Source organism: Aethalodelphis obliquidens, unplaced genomic scaffold, assembly GCF_003676395.1.
Source record: "Aethalodelphis obliquidens isolate GAN/ISIS:26980383/991018 unplaced genomic scaffold, ASM367639v1 scaffold36, whole genome shotgun sequence".
Taxonomy (NCBI): domain Eukaryota; kingdom Metazoa; phylum Chordata; class Mammalia; order Artiodactyla; family Delphinidae; genus Aethalodelphis; species Aethalodelphis obliquidens.
In genome coordinates, this window is record NW_020837980.1 from 11,627,877 (window position 1) to 11,647,044 (window position 19,168).

General features: G+C 37.0%; 1 protein-coding gene across 2 annotated transcripts in view; it reads right to left on the bottom strand.

The window, feature by feature from the left end:
- PDE3A (phosphodiesterase 3A) overlaps window positions 1–19,168 on the bottom strand; it is a 310,516-nt gene that overhangs the window by 11,968 nt on the left and 279,380 nt on the right. For both annotated transcript variants that reach the window (XM_027129458.1, XM_027129457.1), the window contains exons 7-12: window positions 18,174–18,259; window positions 15,075–15,229; window positions 13,031–13,168; window positions 7,473–7,584; window positions 665–778; window positions 328–527 (exon numbers count right to left, since the gene is read on the bottom strand). In XM_027129458.1, the coding sequence (XP_026985259.1) occupies window positions 328–527; window positions 665–778; window positions 7,473–7,584; window positions 13,031–13,168; window positions 15,075–15,229; window positions 18,174–18,259 (805 nt within the window). The remainder of the gene's footprint in view (window positions 1–327; window positions 528–664; window positions 779–7,472; window positions 7,585–13,030; window positions 13,169–15,074; window positions 15,230–18,173; window positions 18,260–19,168) is intronic.

Here is a 19,168-nt window from a genome sequence, read left to right on the forward strand (position 1 = left end):
ATCTTTTCAGAAAGAAACTTTTGTATAGGTCAGATTTTCTCTGTTGGGGAAGTTCATTAACATGAATTCAAGCGGTTTTTCTTCCTAAGAAAATTGAGAAGGGATCCCCATGGGTGATAAAGTTGCATATGCACCATTGACGACTTAGAACAAACCATGATACCTTTTCAAAATGAGCATGGTCTCTAAGAATTTTATCTCAGGGCTAAATATAAACAGGCACCACGTGAATATGAGCTAAAGTGAAAGTCAGATTTATCAAATTAATTTTCTAAAGAGAAATCTCAAAATTGAATTATTTCCCCTGATCAAAATTGAAAGATTTACCTGAGGGGCACTAGTTGCAACCAGGAAAGCATTAGTCCTTCCCGGGTGATCAAAATCATGCATGGCTGCAGCCACATACAGGGCCATCAACTCCAAGGCAGGGATATTTCCAGACAAACATCCGTATTTATCATCTGGCATGTTACACATTTTTGAGAATACATATCCCATATGTCCATGTGTAAACCCACTGTCAGAATCTGAGAAGAGACAATGAAGATAATAGAGCTTTTAAGAAAGTATTAAACTGATATCATTTGTCTTGATTTCCTTTTTAAAAAAACCACTCTTCTGTTCCCATAATTTACAAGGGAGCACAGAGGGACTTCATACGTACCTGAATCGCTTGCTGATCCGTGATCATTAATCACAGTTGAGAGGCCGGGAATAGGTTGTGTCGTAAGATACCAAACAGCGTGTAAGACATCGGTGGCATGGATTCTGTTATGGTCTGTAACCAATGCAAAGGAACAGTCATTCATCTGTGAACGCCGGGGTCCGAGGACCAAGAGTGCCACCTACTGGATAAAGAGTTTAGTCCTCCCATTTTAATACCCCAGTGAAAGACAGCCAAATCTTCTAGGACAAATACTCTGTGATTACTCTTCCATTCCTCGGTAACATCGAGAGTAACAAGAAAAAAATACAGCAATAACATTCATTACACATAAAGATGTCTGAAATGAAAAAAAATCTGTCTAGAGTCTACCAGAAACCTAACATATGTAGGAAACGCACTCTCTGAAGCCACTGTGATGTTTACCCTTGTTCTTATTCCCATGTTCCTGTATAAAACTACACAGAGGACTGGAATAAAAGACCCATGATATACTTAACCTAGATCAGACCAATGGTCTATACCACCCAGTATTTCATCTCTGATAAACAGCATCTAAATATAATTCGTGAACTGAACATAGTATTTTTCTTCTGTATCAAACGTAAAACACTGTAATAAAACGAATCACACATTTTTTATATGTATACTAAATCCACAAAGCAAAAGCAAAAGCGAAATCGATAATGTTCTCTGATCTAGAAATTCTAACTTGGGAATAAAGTTCTAGGAAATACCTAAAGAGGAAAAATTAAAACCTCTTTGTATAATAGTGTAGGGAGTTGAGCCATTCCGAAGAGTAAAAGCTAAGGGGGAACCAAATCTCCTAGTTATAATGTCATTACCATGGGAAGGGGGTCCTATTTTCACATGTGCAGTTCAGCTTCTAGGGAACCATGACCAAAGGCCCACTGTGCTCTTGGCTCACCTTTCTCTGTGCAATTTTCCCATGTTTTCCTCTTGTTTATCTGGCCTTTCAGAATACTTCATTGATTGGTATGCTTTACCCTAAATATGCTATCTTTACACATTTTATTCCTAATGACCAACCATGATACAGTTTCCTTCTCTAATGTAATAGATTACATCTCTGAATAATACTCAACAGATGAGAAGCAAAAACAGAAGAGAACAAGCAGAATGATAGTGGGAATTTGAGAGAAGCACCTGTTCCCTGGTCGGGGAAGAATGAAGAAACTATGACATCTGTGGTGTTGGTGGCACACAGGAGAACGTGGGAAGACGATGCCTATGTTCCTACATTTCTGGAACTATTAGGAGTCAGTCTTTAAGCTAAATCTTGGGTGAACACTCCAGGAACTCACTGAGGGGCTGTGAGGTCTTTAGTGGATGTCTTCAGAAGAGCTTTGAGAAGCAGATCTCCTAGGCTCCCCAGGGGTCAACAGCAAAACCTGTTCACAGTCACTGCCAGAGGTGAATGCGGATATTACCTAGTTTCCAAAGAACAATTTTATTCAAACTGGAGTCTCTATTTCTGTATATGGACTATCTCAAGTGATTTAAGACAATTACATTTTATGTCTATACCTGTGCCATGTACGAAGTTGATCACGGTAGAAGTTTCTAGATCTACGACAGATCTTTGTCTCTGCTCTGACATTTACTACCTGTGTTACTGAGTGAGTGACTTAAAACTTTAAGTCTCATTTCCTTATCTTAAAAATAGGGAGACAATAATAGTGCCTATTTCATAGTCCAATTGTGAGAATTACAGAAGGGAACCTATTTTAAAGTGGCTGGTATATAGGAAACTTGCCATTGATGTAAATATCATTCACATAAAATACATGATTGCTCTTAAAACAAGATGACAGATTAGCACAGATGACCTGTTTTCTTTCAAAATCAACGCTGGGTTTGTAAGAATAGAATTGAAGAGCTAAAATAAAAACTATGCTAAGCCCTGGGCGAGGGAGAAGGCAGTGATGACCTGGTAGAGGAAGAATATGCAGCCTGGTCAGAGAGTGTCTGGGGCTATGCTGGGAGGGAGCTCCTGGGTTAAGTTCTTTTCCCTTGTGGCAAGCTGGGAAGATTACTGTGTGGATGTAATTACCATTACCATTGCAAGTCAGGGAAACCTGCGCTTGTGCCCAGTATCACAAGGGTGGGTGGGTGTTAGTATCAGGGTGCTGGCCGAGCCTCTTTGGGGTGAGAAATAGACAATACCACGTACAGGTGAACTTGTTGCTCTTGAGTTATCCTGCTTCCTGCCCTGTTCCTCACCCCAAGGTCCAGGTCCAGAAGGTTTGATAGGTTAAGTTTTATAAACTTGCAATGAACAACTGAAATGATTTAGTGCTGAAAATGTACAAACAAGAAAGCGGCCAAACACATTTTATACGTCTAGTATCATCTTATAAAACTTTTTTTCTTTAAACATTTTTGGTGTTTTAGAGATTAGTATCATCTTGATTAAAAAACTAGGGAAAGACAGTATACAGGAAAGAAAAATTCCTCCTTTTACTTTTGAGTATGGGTTCAAAAGTACTAAATAAAACAATAGCTAACGAAGCCTAACTCCATTTAAACACATACATATATTTATAGATAGATAGAGATACAGTTTGGCAGGTGTAGCTCTAAAATAATTATGTTGTCACTATCACTTAAGTAGGATGGAAAAACCATCTGTCTTTAAGTAGTCATTGACATGTTTGTTCAACAAATAATTTACTTCGCACGTACTATGGGCAAATACTGTGTCAAGTGCTGGTATCACTGTTGCTCTTGCTGTTAATTCTCTGGGGACCAGCTCAGGAGCAAAGACACCCAGGAAAGATGCTAGCTCGGTCAACACAGAGGATTGACGAGTTTCTGTAGGACATACAAATATGCTCAGAGTGCTCCTTTTCTGGCCCTGGAAGGCAACTGACAGGGCTAAGAAATGATATCAGAGCTCTTCTTACTTTATCATTATTATTCTCATTCTCTTCCTTCATCTCTGCATTTTGGACAAATCCCTTAATAATTCTCTCATCCACCAGGCAACCTCCCCTGCCTTTTTGACAACACATAAACACACGTGCATGCACTAACACATCACCCGCCCTACGCTTTCCCAGAGCCTGCCCATCCCCTCTGCTGTCTTGATACACTTGTTTTCTCAGTTTTTCCTTATGCCTCAAGCAGCGGGTTGAAGCGAGCTGGTATGGAAGGCTGGGGTTGTATGTAAAAGTTATAGATTTTTTAGACCTAAATTTATAGATTTTCCATTGAAAATTCTCTATGCGCCTTTTCACCAAAGGGTGAGGGAAAAGTCTTAATACTAAAGAACAGAAATGAGACTTGAAATACTTTTTTTTCTTTGGAATGTAGCTAACACTGTGATAATTCTGCCCTTCTAGCTTGTTCCACGTCAACTCAGTATCTAGCTTTAAAACTGGTGGGCACATCACATATAGCTTAATCGAACTGAACTAAACTAAGTTGAGCCAAGACTATTCTCATGGCTGCCATTAAACAGTACATGGTGGTGGGATGAATTGGGAGATTGGGATTGACATATATACACTAATATGTATCAAATGGATAACTAATAAGAACCTGCTGTATAAAAAAAATAAATAAAATGTAAAAATTCAAAAAAAATTTTTTTAAACAAATAAATAGTACATGATTGTAGGTATTTCTGAAGCATTATCTCCACTTCTCAAACTTGACTAATGAGAATGAGAGGTGCTAGGAAGAATATATTTTAGAGATGAAAGTCTTTGTAAATAGAAAATGCTCTGTTAAGAGTAACTTTGAATCCATGAATGAATATGACCTAACAATTTATCATCTTTACTAGCCAAAAATGCCCAACTGAAAGGGACTACGAAAAATATCAAACATTATTTTCTCTCTGTGCGATTGAATATAAACTATAATTTATCCTAATCTTTTTTGAACAAATATATTTTTGGTATCACATTTCTATCAGTGAGTTGTCTATATTTATAATTTTACCCACAGCTGCTCCATGAAATTATCTGTCTATATCTATCTATAGAATCTATCTCATTTTTAAATCTATTAATAGATTTTTTTCAAATTTTAGTAAGGGTTCTGGGTACAAACTTAAAAGCTTTCATACCTTCCCTCTTGGAAACTGTTAAACTTGGAACTATAATAAAAATTTAGTTTCTAATATTTTAGCTCACTATCATAGTAAAGCTAATCTAACCCCACTTTGGTTTCCCTTTGGCTTTTTTCATTTAGTTGTGTGGGTTTATACAGAGATATTAGAAATACAGTTCTCTATGAGTAGATGTTAAATTAGTAGACATACAACAAATTTTTGCACATGCAAATTTTAAATAATGATAAACAAAGCTCTTAATAGATGTCCATACTAGTCTGAATTTACAACCCTACAACATGCAAGGTATTATTATTTAAAAGTGATCATCAATTAAAACTTTTTTCTCTGAGAAGATATAAATAAATTCTCTTTATGGGAAGTGTCTGGGACTTCTAACAGAACAAGTAAAGTTATGATAACAATTCTTTTCACCTGGAATGAAGAACCTGATATTTCAGGAAAAATATCTGTTTACTTGTAACATATAAATATGTAATAATATAAAAATGAATAATAAAATTTGGAACCTGAAAACTTCTTTTTACACTTAAATAAATACTGGTCAAAGTTCTCTCTGAGTTAATGGTATACTATCTAGAGAAAAGTTAGTAGTTATATCAATTTGAACTCAATGGAACTTGGCAATAGCTGATTATATCACTAAAATATATTTTGAAATATATTAATTTGTAAATTTATTCTGATACTAGCTGTTCTTTAGTGTTTGCAGTGGCTTCCTTTCTTGTAAAAGCTTATTTATGCAATTCCTTAACCTTTGAGAAATCACTAACACTTAGCTCAATCCCTGGCATCCAACCAGGGTGGGCCCTGGGAATGTGGTATTAAGAAATCAAGGCTTATCTTGAAATCCTTTCAAACTACCCCTTTTTCATATTTCTTTCCCCACTTCCATGGCCCCATCGGCCAGACTTTCCCACGGCACCCAGCGCTCTTAAGTTCCTCTCTCTACTCCCGCTGTCCTATTTTGTCTGCATTTGGTTCCATATTCTCCAACAAATCTCACTTGTAGATTTAATTCTTCATTCTCCTTTTCTATCACACAATTTGTAGATTCAGTAACTCATTCCTCATTTCTAACTCCTCATTCATAACTCATTCCTATCACACATCAACAGTGCATTTTCATCTTAATGTATCATGTGGATGGCATTTTGAAAACCAACATCTTAATAATGGATCACTTGGTTAATGCACTACCCTGCCCCTTTCTGAAAACACTTGTGTTCTAGTCTCCATATAATTTTTATTTAACTTCAGCTCCTTGCAACTACAAACAGACATGGGATTCTAAAGTCCAAGGTATATAAAAGCAAATTTAAAACTTAAAGGTTAAAACACAATTTAAGTAATGCACACTCCAGGCAATATATTGATACTATTTATTTATTTATTTTTTGCGGTACACGGGCCTCTCACTGTTGTGGCCTCTCCCGTTGCGGAGCACAGGCTCTGGACGCGCAGGCTCAGCGGCCATAGCTCACGGGCCCAGCCGCTCCACAGCATGTGGGATCTTCCCAGACCGGGGCACGAACCCGTGTCCCCTGCATCGGCAGGCGGACTCTCAACCACTGCGCCACCAGGGAAGCCCCTATTGATACTATTTTGACTAGTTTTCTTTCTGTGCATTTATTTCCTAAAAGAGCTACATGATTTTGGTACATTTTTTATTGGATTTACGGACATTTTCTCCAGTTCCATTTATTTTGTAGCATGTAGGACAATGCTACTTACATGTTCTGATGATAATCTGAAATGCTACATATTGAAAATTTAATATCTCTTCTGTGTTCCAATTCCTCATGATTATAAATGACAAACTTATTCTCACAATATTCAAAGTTCAGAAGTTTGAACCCTGGTTGTGTTCTTTCTTTGGTCTTCACATTTATCTTGATTTTTAAAATGTTCCTAGTAATTTCTCTACAACCACTTCCAGATGTCTCTCCTATTTTATTAATTAGACCATCATCCTCCTGCCCCTCTACTCCCAGCCAGGTTTATCTTATACTGAAAAACTTGAATAGTTAGTGATTTAACTCTGTGGATGCCAGAATAAAGGTTGAGAATTCACCCAGTGAGGGAGGTATATTATAAAATGAGCAATAAATTTAACATTTAATTATTGATTTAGCACACAATTAAATTGGAGTTACTATGGGCAAGGTACTATTATAACCCCTTTAGAATTATTACATCATTTTATCCTCGTGACAATCCTATGAAGCAGCCATTATGATCCCCATTTTACAGATTAAGAAATGAGGCAAGGGCTTCCCTGGTGGCGCAGTGGTTGAGAGTCCGCCTGCCGATGCAGGGGACACGGGTTCGTGCCCCGGTCCGGGAAGATCCCACATGCCGCTGAGAGGCTGGGCCCGTGAGCCATGGCTGCTGAGCCGGCGCGTCCGGAGCCTGTGCTCCGCAATGGGAGAGGCCACAACAGTGAGAGGCCCCCGCCCCCCAAAAAAAAAAAAAAAAAAAAAAAAGAAATGAGGCCCATTGAGATTAAGTAAAACCCAGGGTCTCCAACAGCTGATATGTAAAGGGATCAGAATTCTAACATAAACTATTATCTCCTAATCACTATACCGTGTGGCCATACAGAGTATTTTCAATGTGTAATTCTGTGCTAGTAGCTAATAATTCAATACCCCATTACCCATAACAAATTCAATGGATTTTAAAAGTATTAATTCTTGTACTTACAAGGAATTTCCCTGTAGCCAATCTCCAAAGCATGAAAATAATTCATAAATTCCCTAACTGGAATTTTAAAAGCTTCAAAGAGACCCATGTCTTCAAAAAGTCTGTATGATACCTGTGAAAGAAAAAGACAAAGCCTTACAAAACATCCCTCAATGTGTATTAGATGTAAAGAGAAAAATGGGGAAAAAAGTATACATTCCATCAACCATGTTAATATACTGCCTGTAGAGACACTTACTGGGAACAATAAATAGATAGTGAAGACCTCCATGTCCTAGCCCTTGTAGTCCCTGATAAAGGGTATATAATCTATTTTTAAAGGTAGAAACATAAAACCCAAGAAACAGCCAACCAAAAAATCCAGTATACACTCTAGAAACATATCAAGGTACTAAATTGCATGTGATATCAGTAATAAGAGAATAATACTGAGTAAACTGCTAATTGTATAATATATAAGTGCTAAATAAAGAATGAGAGAAAGCTTTAATTTGGACTAATTTTATAAATTAAAAAAAAAAGCTTTCTAGAAGATAAAGGATTCAGAGTTGTGCCTTAGTGAAGAATAAGAGGACAGAATTATGAGAGAGAAAAGGTTGCCTTGGTTGAAATACATAGAGAAGAAAGATTTCTAATCCACTATGAATAAAAATGTTTAAACTACATTTCCTCAATTGTCTTCTTTCTCCTTTGAATATCTATTCTCCTTCCAATTACTTTCATAGCTCTGGAGATTCAAATCAAGTAAATAGCTCTGGATGTAATTGGCATATTTGATATGCAAATGAGGGAGAAAGAAAAACATGAAAAAGGCACAGAAGAAGGTAATGGGGAGAGAAACGGTTATTCACATGGCAGAATGGAGTACAGCACCATTTAAAGTGGCCTCACTTTATGTCACAAACGCACAGTACTGGTTATAATTCAGGAGACTCTAAGAAAGAATTATTCATCCTTTCTGTTATTTGCATTCCTTCTTAAAATTCTCTTGAAATATTTCTTCTAAATCTTTGATATAATACTTCATGGTTACTTTTCTATTTTTTGTTATTGACTTTAATCTGTTCAAATTCACTAATATTTTTAAATTAGATATTTAATGTTCATCAGTTACATATATTATGTATGTATTTGTGTACATCTATACACAGGTATATATAACTAAAAAAGTGATTTATTCATTCAGCATATGTCTTTTGAGTGCCTACTCTAAGACAGTTTTCCATCTACAAGGCATATATATAGATGAACAAAACAATGAAGTTTTCCTTCAAAGAGCTTATGGTCTAGCAGGGTAGGGCAGTAAACCATAGACATAATTAGTAAGGTATACACTATGACTGAAAGTGATGTTATATGAAAAGAGAAAAAGGGAAGCAGGGATGGAGGTTCAGAGTGCAAGGGAGGACATGGCAATTGCTGTTTTAAATATGGTGGTTAGAAGAGGCACATTCAGGTGACTTTGAGCAAATAATTGAAGGAGGTGCAGAGTGAGGTACAGGGATATCTGAGGAAAGAGTTTTCTAAGCAGAGGAAAAAGACAGAGCAAAAGCCCCGAGGTATGTTTGCTATACTCAAGAAACAGCAAGAAGACCAACATGGCTAAAACAGAGTGAATGAAGACAGGAGTAAAATTTAAGTTAGTAACTGTAGAGTGGTACTGTGTGGGTTGCGATCTTGCTGTTTGACAGCCAGATTGATCATTATGAGGACTTTTACACTGAGAGAAGTATGGAGCCTTTGAAGAGATTGGAGCAGGGAAGTGTCTTAATTTATTTAACTTAAGTTCTAAAAGGAGCACTGTGGCTGCCCATTGGGAACAGAGTACGTATAGTATATGTGCTTTTTTCACTCTGAATGGCAAGTATATTTAATTTTTCCCTTTTGTCTGTGTTACATAAAATCTCCACCTCCTCTCTTTAAAAATGTAACAAAGTTAAGTTTGTGGTTTCTGTCATATTTCAAGTTAGTTCTTCTTTTAGTTATCTTCTGCATACTATTGCTTTAAACTATATTTGAGTTCTTGTTTGTAAATACCCAGTGGATTTAACTATGCATGTTACTTCAATAAAAATTATTTATGACAATAACAGCAGCTGCAGCTGTTGACATATATATGTGTGTGTGTATATATATATGGCATTTAATATGTGTGATGCCTGCTCTAAGCAGTTTACATATATTAATTATTTATATTAATTCATCCAAAGAGCATCTTATGAGATAGATACTGTTAATTACTAACATTTGAAATCAGAAGACACTAAGGCACAGAGAAGTCGAATGACTTGTAAAAGATCACACAGTTGACACATTATCAGACCAGAATTCAAGCGGTGTGCTCTTAACTGCTCCAAATTCTACCACCATTATTTGAAAAGCAATACTGTTAGGATTGCAAATGACTAAAGTTTCCTATTATTCTCTTAAAACATCTGAAAGATGATTGAAAAATTAAGACAAGATATTTTGGAGTATGATTTTAAAATAGGAGAATTTTCACCAAGAAGCTGTTAAAAATCAACGGCCACTGATCCAAACTCGTGAGTAAAGAAAAGTCACTGTTAACTGGGTAAATACTGGTAACCAAAAAAGGTAAATACTCTTCCAAAATCTGAATGATGTCCTTTTAAATTTGTTAAAATAAACATGATAATCATCAAAAACGTAGGCAGTATGTTAAGGCTGAGAAAACATTTCCATTGCACATATGTCTCTTTAAAAGTCTTTTGAAGTGAGACTTTTTCTGTGTAGTCTCAGCCAAAAGGTGATTTCTTGGAATGTTGAAGTTAATTCATTTCAGCTGTCCTGAAGTCTCACTAAAGTGCAAAAAAATATGCCTTTACACAGTGAAAATTTCATGTTTTTTGTGTTTATAAACTCAAATCAAAGAAAAAAAAAACCCACAGCAAGGCAAATAAAGTTGTCTTTTCTCAAAGTTCAGTGTTTTGTATTTTGGAAAAATAAACAGTGACATAGTAAGGACCATACAGTTATGTATTTAGTTTTGAAAGATAACTGGGAAAAAAGATACAAAAATCTAATTGTTAATTATATCTAATCTTTCTATTGTCTACTTGTATTCACAACTTTTAGAAAACATTTTGTGGCAAAACTGGTTAAGTTGCACCCTCCCGCCCCACCATCCCCATTCACAGAACTCCAAGGGGGTTAGGTACCTGCAGTGTTATTTGGTACAGTCACTTGTTCTGTAAAACCAACTGCTATAATAACCACTTTCTACTTTCTCAGACTCTCCATTCTGAGAGTTTGCAAATATAATAAATAAATGCATTTTATGAGGGGCTGAAAAGGATTTGAAATGAAGGTAAAAAGCCTGGACTTCCGATATACAGATATATCAAATCCTGTGTCCAATATGACTTTAGATGAACAGTATATTTTAAGTCTCAGTTTTTTCTTCTATCAACTAGAGATTTAAAGAAATACCTGCATCCAAGTTACTCTGAAGATTAAGTTGTAAAGTTTTGGGAAGTCTGTGACACATACATCAAATACAAAACAATGTGAGATTTTTCTCTCCATCCCAGGGAACACACTCTCCAGTAGAAGAGAAAGAAGACTTCCTGGCCCACTGCCACATCTCCTTGTGGCACCATTACAGGCATATTTCCAGGTGAAATCACTCCCTCAGAGTTCTGGTATGCAATGAGTTTCAGAGAGTAGGATACAAAACCTCCCTGGAAAAGCCCCAAGGCATGAGGCAGAGGTGGACTGGATAAAACAGCTACCCTTAAACATGCCCTCAAGATCAGCGAGCATAAAAGATGCTGAAGGTGCTGCTCAGCATTGAGGAGAAAGAAAGAGAAGAAAACTGGGACTATTAATTTTCAAAAACATGCGTGGACCTTGAGGATAGTTTGCCAAGTGAAGTAAGTCAGAAAGAGAAAGACAAATACCGTAAAATGATTTTACTTGTATGTGGAATATCACAAACAAACAAACAAAATGAATGAACAAACCACAAAAAAACAAACATGTCGACATAGAGAACAGAGTAGTGATGGGAGAGGGCAAAAAGGTAAAGGGGGTCAACTGTGCGGTGACAGATGGAAGCTACATTTTTGGTGGTGAGCACATGGTAGGATCTACTGAAGAAGAAATACAATGTGCACGTGAAACTTGTATAATATCATAAACCAATGTTACATTAATAAAAAAAATGTTTTCACACAAAAAAGAAAGGGGTAGTATCTCTTAGTCAAAGTGCAAGGGCTGCCACTCTGGTTCTCAACGTGTTCATGGTGAGAACAGAGTCCAGTAGAGGCAACAACCGCATGTTATGGAAACTGTAATTATTTTGAGCGTCACAAGCCATCTGTCATTTGAACATACTTCTTCTGTAGGTAGCAAGTCATTATTTTGACGCGTATCTAATTTCCCTGTTGGAATGGGAGTTCCTTTGAGGCAGGGACACATCTTTCTTCTTGGAGACTAGCCTAGCACTTCATGTTTGAGGAACTGAAGAGCAAGGGAAAAGCCCGCTCTATCTTCTTCCTTCAAACCTTCACGGATCAGGAACCCTCACCCCAAAGTTCTACACTCATACTTGCTCCGAGGTCTGAAGAAAGCCTGTCTTCATTGCATGGAGTAGAAATCAGTCCAACAAGTGATTTCTTTTCTAGTGTTTTGCAGGGAAGGGTTAGAGGCTCCAGTAAATGTGGGTCCTGAATTCTCACCTAAATCTGATATTAACAAACCTGATAGTCTTTAGTATATTTGCTGTGATATTTCTTCAATCTGTAAGAACTCACCTAAAATATTTTAAGATAAGCTGATAAATATTATTCCATCATCTCCATTAATTAAGAGTTTTGATAGGGGCTCAATAATAGAGCAAATCCATTTTGTTTCGTTTTATTTATTGAGAACAAACATGTTCAAATTCTTAATTTCTGTATGTTTTCTTTCTCCTTCAGAGAAACAAAACGTTTCTTTATTTGGGAAACCTTGAAAGTAGCTGAGCTTAAGGAAAAAAAAGGCTCGTTATGCAGTAATAGTTCGTATTCTATATTTCTTGTGATACCTAAAGGTGTTTTCCATATTAAAATACAAAGAACTCTAATGTGTTTCTCACAGCACTGGAGGAAACACACTACTGCATAATATCTTATTTTTGATAAGGCGTAAGCACTATACTATTCAAAAGTTAAAAAAAATAGTCATTGGAAATAATCACAGACAATAAATTAGTGTTTATAAGTTGGCAGCTTTCTTCTTGTGAGGGCTTGGGTCAGCTTTTCTTTTGCTGAATTCTATGAATTTAGATCACTTCTCTATCTTGCTTGTGTATCCCTGCCCCCTCCATTTTGTCTTAGAAAATACATAATATTTTAATTGCAGACCATGATATTCTACTCACTTGAAGTTCTAATTTTTTTTGTTATCCCACCAGCAAGGAATCTACAGAGTGTTGGGTACTGAAATTTCCTTTCTCCACCTAATATTCACCACTGATGTTAAGTATGTACAGAGATTTAAACAAACAAGGAATTTTTTTTTACATTTATAGTCATAAGTATGAATGCATTTCTTACCTGACTAAGAATACGGCCACATTTTCTTCCTATTTTCTCCACCAAATCAAATATTGGAAAATTCCAAGTATTTAGCTGCTCCATAATTGAGTCCAAGTTATCCATGACAAGAGGTTCAGGAGCAAGAATTGGTTTGTCCTGTAATGAAGATAAAAATATTTTAACAGCGTGCAGTTTTTCTACAAAGCAATTTGCTCCTTCTTTGGTAAATTCAATTCAACAATGGAGGTTACTTGAAATAAATGACTTTAGGGTGAATGAGTGGTCTTCAAAAAAAAAAAAATCAAAACATCGACCCCCAAGGTAAGGAGAAAAGGTCTTAATGCTGTTTCAGACCATGAATTTTACATTATTAAGTGCCTGCCTATTCCTGGTTCATACACGCTATGGAAAAATTAGATGTTTCTTTCATAAATTAACATAACTGCTTTTTAGTCTTCTGTGGAGTTCTTAAATAAAGATTCAAGTACTTCAGAACACCGAAATTGTATGCAAACTTAGCTCTATATTTTTACGTAAGTTTTTCTGAGGATTCCTGGCTTATATTGAACTCTCAAAAGAAACATGAGGGGCTTCCCTGGTGGCGCAGTGGTTGAGAATCTGCCTGCTAATGCAGGGAACACGGGTTCGAGCCCTGGTCTGGGATGATCCCACATGCCGTGGAGCAACTAGGCCTATGAGCCACAACTACTGAGCCTGCGCATCTGGAGCCTGTGCTCCGCAACAAGAGAGGCCACGATAGTGAGAGGCCCGCGCGCAATGAAGAGTGGCCCCGCTCGCCACAACTAGGGAAAGCCCTGGCACAGAAATGAAGACGCAACACAGCAAAAATAAATAAATAAATAAATAAATAAATAAATAAAAAGAAACACGAGTGTGGAGGGGGAGTAAATCACCCCTACTCTAATTGGTCCAATTCATATTACTGCTTCAAAATCAGCATTAATCCTGTAGAGTTACAATTACTACAATTTTCAGGGATTTTAATTTAATTCATGTGATCCATGGTTTCCAAAAAGCACACACTGTATATATGAGAAAACATTTTTATAACTGGTCCCAAATGAAGACATTCTTAAGAGTTTATTTACCAAAAAAATAGAAAATAATGAGGATAAGGAGACATATACGTTATTTTATTTATCTATTTATTTATTTTTTGCGGTACGCGGGCCTCTCACTGTTGTGGCCTCTCCCGTTGCGGAGCACAGGCTCCGGACGCGCAGGCTCAGCGGCCATGGCTCACGGGCCCAGCCGCTCTGCGGCATGTGGGACCTTCCCGGACTGGGGCACGAACCAGTGTCCCCTGCATCGGCAGGCGGACTCTCAACCACTGCGCCACCAGGAAAGCCCCATATACGTTATTTTATCTGACAATCTCTTTGATTTAAAAGTATAAATGGTAAATCAGGTAAAAGAAAAATGATAAGAGCAGCAATTGATAATCACATGACAGTCAACTATTTTCTACCATTGCTGCCTCCCCCAAACTAACCAGACTCAAATGTATGCTTTTATCCTCTTTAAGTGGATCTTTTTAAACACACAAAATACATCATCATTAAAAGGTGTTTTAATGGGTAGCAAGTGTCAATGTAAACCTGGTTTAATTTAACAAGGAAAATAAATATTGGCTCACTTTCTAAATCGAGGAGGTACTAGAGAAGAACTAACAGAAGCCCTACGATAACTAATACATTTCATTTTGATTGCTTGATATTTATAAAATATTATTTTACTGATTGAAATAATTCATTTTCCTATGCACATTTACATTTTTAGATTGGGTTAGGAAATATCTGTAATCAGTTGTGGAGATGAATACTTCTGTTCTTAATCACTAAATAATAGGACCGTTAAGATACCAGTAAGACTTGGATAGAGAAAAATTGTGTCGATACATATACGGAGGGCTATAATACATGTATAACCCAAGTGACACACATCTTCAAACCTAATGATTCAGGGATCTATTTCTAAGCCAATTCCTGTCATAGAAACCAATTTCTCAAGTAAATGAATGAGTTAAGTGATGGGGGGCTACCAGGAATATCATGGCCTCAGGAGTATAGGTGCTGCAAGGTGATGTCTTCCTCAGAGGCTCTCTGGGGCATTCAGTCTCATCTTCGTTCTGTACAATATCACTGCTATCACTGTTGTTATTGGTTTCATAATCAGAGGTAACTTGAGTGGTGTCATCTGCAGTTAAAAGAGAACAGCCTATTATGAAAGTTGCAAAGGAAAAAGGGGTCCCATTTAAGTGAATATTCCTAAAATGCACATGATCGATATAGTGTTTATGGAAATACTGCTTTCATGAGCTTACACACCAAGAATATAGGATTACAGGGCGGGACAAAGCACACATTTTTTAAACCCTGTAAAATAGATGGCGTTATGATCTGTGATTTATAGGACATTCAATAATTCCTCAATAATAATGCTCAGATCAGTAGTTCTGACCTTTTAAAAATCCTTTGACTTTCAAGGTACACCTTTTTTTTAATTGAAGTATAGTTGATTTACAATGCTGCGTTAGTTTCTGGTGTACAGCAAAGTGATTTGGTTAGACGTGTAGACATTTTCTTTTTCAAATTCTTTTCCATTATGGTTTATTACAGGATATTGAATATAGTTCCCCGTGCTATACAGTAAAACCTTGTTGTTTATCCATCTTATATATAGTAGTTTATATCTGCTAATCCTGAACTCCTAATTTATCCCTCCCCACTTTGGTAACTTATGGTTCCCCCTTTGGTAACCATAAGTTTGTTTTCTATATCTGTGAGTCTGTTTCTGTTTTGTAAATGACTTCATGTGTATCATATAAAATCCTAGGACTCTATATTTCTTTTTCCTTTATCCATGCCCCAACACACTAAACCACCTAGTAGCTGACTAGAACCTTACCTCTAGAATGGGCACATGGGTGGGAGAAATTGAGTTGACACCCAGGAACAAAGGGGTCTGTAGAACATACCAGCCACGGCATGTGCTAAAGAGCATGGCAGGCCCTATGTATCCAATCTCGATTCCTAGAGATTTGTGCTCTCTTCCGTCTCTGCCCCTCTCCACGTATCTTCCACTGCACTCAGCACTAAACTGTGCTAACCAAAGGATCAGTCAGGTAATATCAAGTGTCTGAAGAACATGCTTCCAGGGTAAAGACCTCAGGAAGCTTCTCTTATCTGAATAAAGTGCCTGAATGAAGTTTATGGAGTGCTTGCTATGTGCCAGATACTACGGAAAGCACTTTATTTGTACTAACACACTGAATCCTCTTAACAATCCTATGAGGCAGGTTTCATTGTGTTACTATTATCCTCACTCTGCAGATAGGAAACTGAGGCACAGAAAGGCTAAGTAAATTGCCCAGGAGCATAGAGCTGGTAAATTCTGTCACCAGAATTGAACTCATGAAGTCTGACCCAAGTTCCTATACTCCTGATGAAGCCTAGCTTTTTTTTCTCTCCTGTTTATTGCTTTCCATGGCCTACAAAATCTTTGCCTTTCCCTAAATCACGAAGATATCTGCCTGTGTTTTTTTTCAGAAGTTTTATTGCTTTAGCTTTTACAGTTAGGTCTGTGCTCTATCTCAGAATAATGTTTCATATGGTGTGAAGTAGGGAGTGAGATTCATTTTTTTCCAGCCCTACTAGATTGAAAACTTGGATCTTGGTTGAAAGTTCAATGACTGTGTAGGTGTGGGTCTAATGTGGGGCTTTCTACTCTATTCCATTTGATTCTATTTGCCAGCACTACCCTTTGTCCATTACTGTGGTTTAAGTCTTGAAGTCAGGAGACATATATCCTCTAACTTTGTTCTCCTTCTTCAAGGTTGCTTTGGATAGTCTAGGTCTGTCATATGTCCTCTTATGGCTGGTGAATAATGGCTTTTGTTATGTAGCCTGTTCCAATCAGGAGTATTTTGTAGGACATTTCCAAGGACCCATCTTTCTCCCATCTTTCTCATGCAACAGCTTTCTAGGTTAGAATCAGACACAGTCTGAAAGTGTAACTGACAAGTTTCAATCCCAGAATTTGCAGCCAAATGGAGAAGCACACTCAAAGGCCACAGCTCTGCAGGAGACCAAAGGTGATAAGGAAACACTCCCCTTATTCTATCAGCCTCAATAGAGTGAGAGATGAGGGACATAGAGAAGGGAATATCCTCACTTCAGAGAGCTACACTATCAGATAAGTCTACAATATCAGGTAACTCTCAGAACACAGAACTCTCTTTTTGATTTTTCCTTGCCTATGTCCCTGGACCTTTGTCCATTGCCACAGCACACCATTCTCGTGGGCAATTAATTAATATTTATTGAGTACCTATCTAGAAATTCTGGAGCAGATAATTAAGAAACATTCTTAGGTCACTCTATTATCCTAAAGTCTAAAGTTCATGAAAGCCATTTTTTTCTACCTTGCAAACTTTCAGCAAACTTGGTTTTGATAGCAAGTCCCTAGGATTGCGTCAATAAAAATAAAATAATAATTATTACAGTAATTATGGCAGCAAACACTACTTACAGTGACACCGATACTATAATAAGTGCTTTATGTGCTTTAGTAATTTAATTCTCACAATAATCCTGTTTGGTAGGTACCGTTTTTATCTCCATTCTACAGATGAAGGAACCGAGACACAGAGATTACAGGTGAGTCAGAAGTTGAATCAGGATATAAACCAGGCTCCAATGCCTATTTTTCTGAACCTCTGTGTAATACTGCCTCAAGGAAAAAGTAAGTTTTCTTCCCTAAGTTTACAGTGATCTAAGCAGGGTCATTTCTCAGGGTGTGCAATGGAGATCGCCACAGAGCACCCTAAAATAGATGACCCTCCAATGTCCAAGACAAAATATCATTTCTGTAGAGTTCTATACATTATATAAAAAGGCCTCTCATTTCAAAAATATAGTCATTTGTGTGTAGGTGTATAGAAACATTTTGGACAGCTTTGCATCAAAATTTAACCTATGATTAACTCTAGGTAGTAGGATTATGGACGATTTTGATTTCCTTCATTGTCTTTTTAAATTTGTAATGTAAAAAATCAAAAACATATGTTACCTTTTTGATCAGAAAAAAAATCAAGTAAAGCAATTTCCAATTTGAGGAACAGAATCCAATAAAGAATTACCAGTTCTGTTTGGTGTCCGAATGGCTGCCCCACTTCTCTCCAGGGGCCCATCAGCAGGAGTCCCTTGGGAATATGGTCTGCCACAGCTGAGAAATAATGGAACAGCTGTAAGTAGGTCCTCTTCAGAAAATCGTAGACACACCATGTATGCATACGTTTAGATAAGTAACAATAATCAAATATTTCTACTTATTCGTTTGATGGAAAGAAATCACTTTGTTTTATACACGGATGTTGATATGTAGGATGCTGGGGGGTTTTTTGTTTTTGTTTTTTGTGGGGAGGAGAGTGTGCTGTGTCACTACAAAGGATCAAAAACTCTGTTCACCTCTCCTGCTCCTCCGTGGTCTAGACCATACCTGAGGTGAAACTACTGGCAATATTTTGTTTTACATTATTTAGAGAATCCTGGAATAGTCTGCTACCTATTTACAGTAGTGATTTTGGAGGTGCCGACGTGTATTTGGTCAAAAATATCTTTCCCAATGGAATGCCTTTGTGTCTGCTTAAAAACCTCATTATTAGATTTATTTCTATGGCTTATGAGATTTTATGTCCAAAGAGCCCTTTAAGAATAGATTGCATACATGAAAATAGAATAATGGTAGATTAATTTTATTTTTGCCACAAAATAAAAATTATTTTTTTCAGATTGATCAGTTCCCCCGTTAAGGCTCTAAGGAAATGAATAAAGTAGACATACATTTTGATGAAGAGTGGATGGAAAACTGACCACAAAGGTTGCTAGTTGAGAAAAACAGGCCAAGGGAGCGCCCTGTGGGTAATGGAGAAAAATGAAGGTACTAGAGAAGTGGGCAGGGTTCTTTAACAGAGGAGGCTGGAGGATGTAGGATACTTTTGCTTTCTCAACAGTTTTGACCGTTTAATAAATTACAAAGTAACCCCACGAATGGCCTGGCAAGTTTCCTCTCTCACTTATCTTATTTAGAGACTTTATGATTAGATTTTAATTCTGTTTTTCGCTTCTGGGTTCT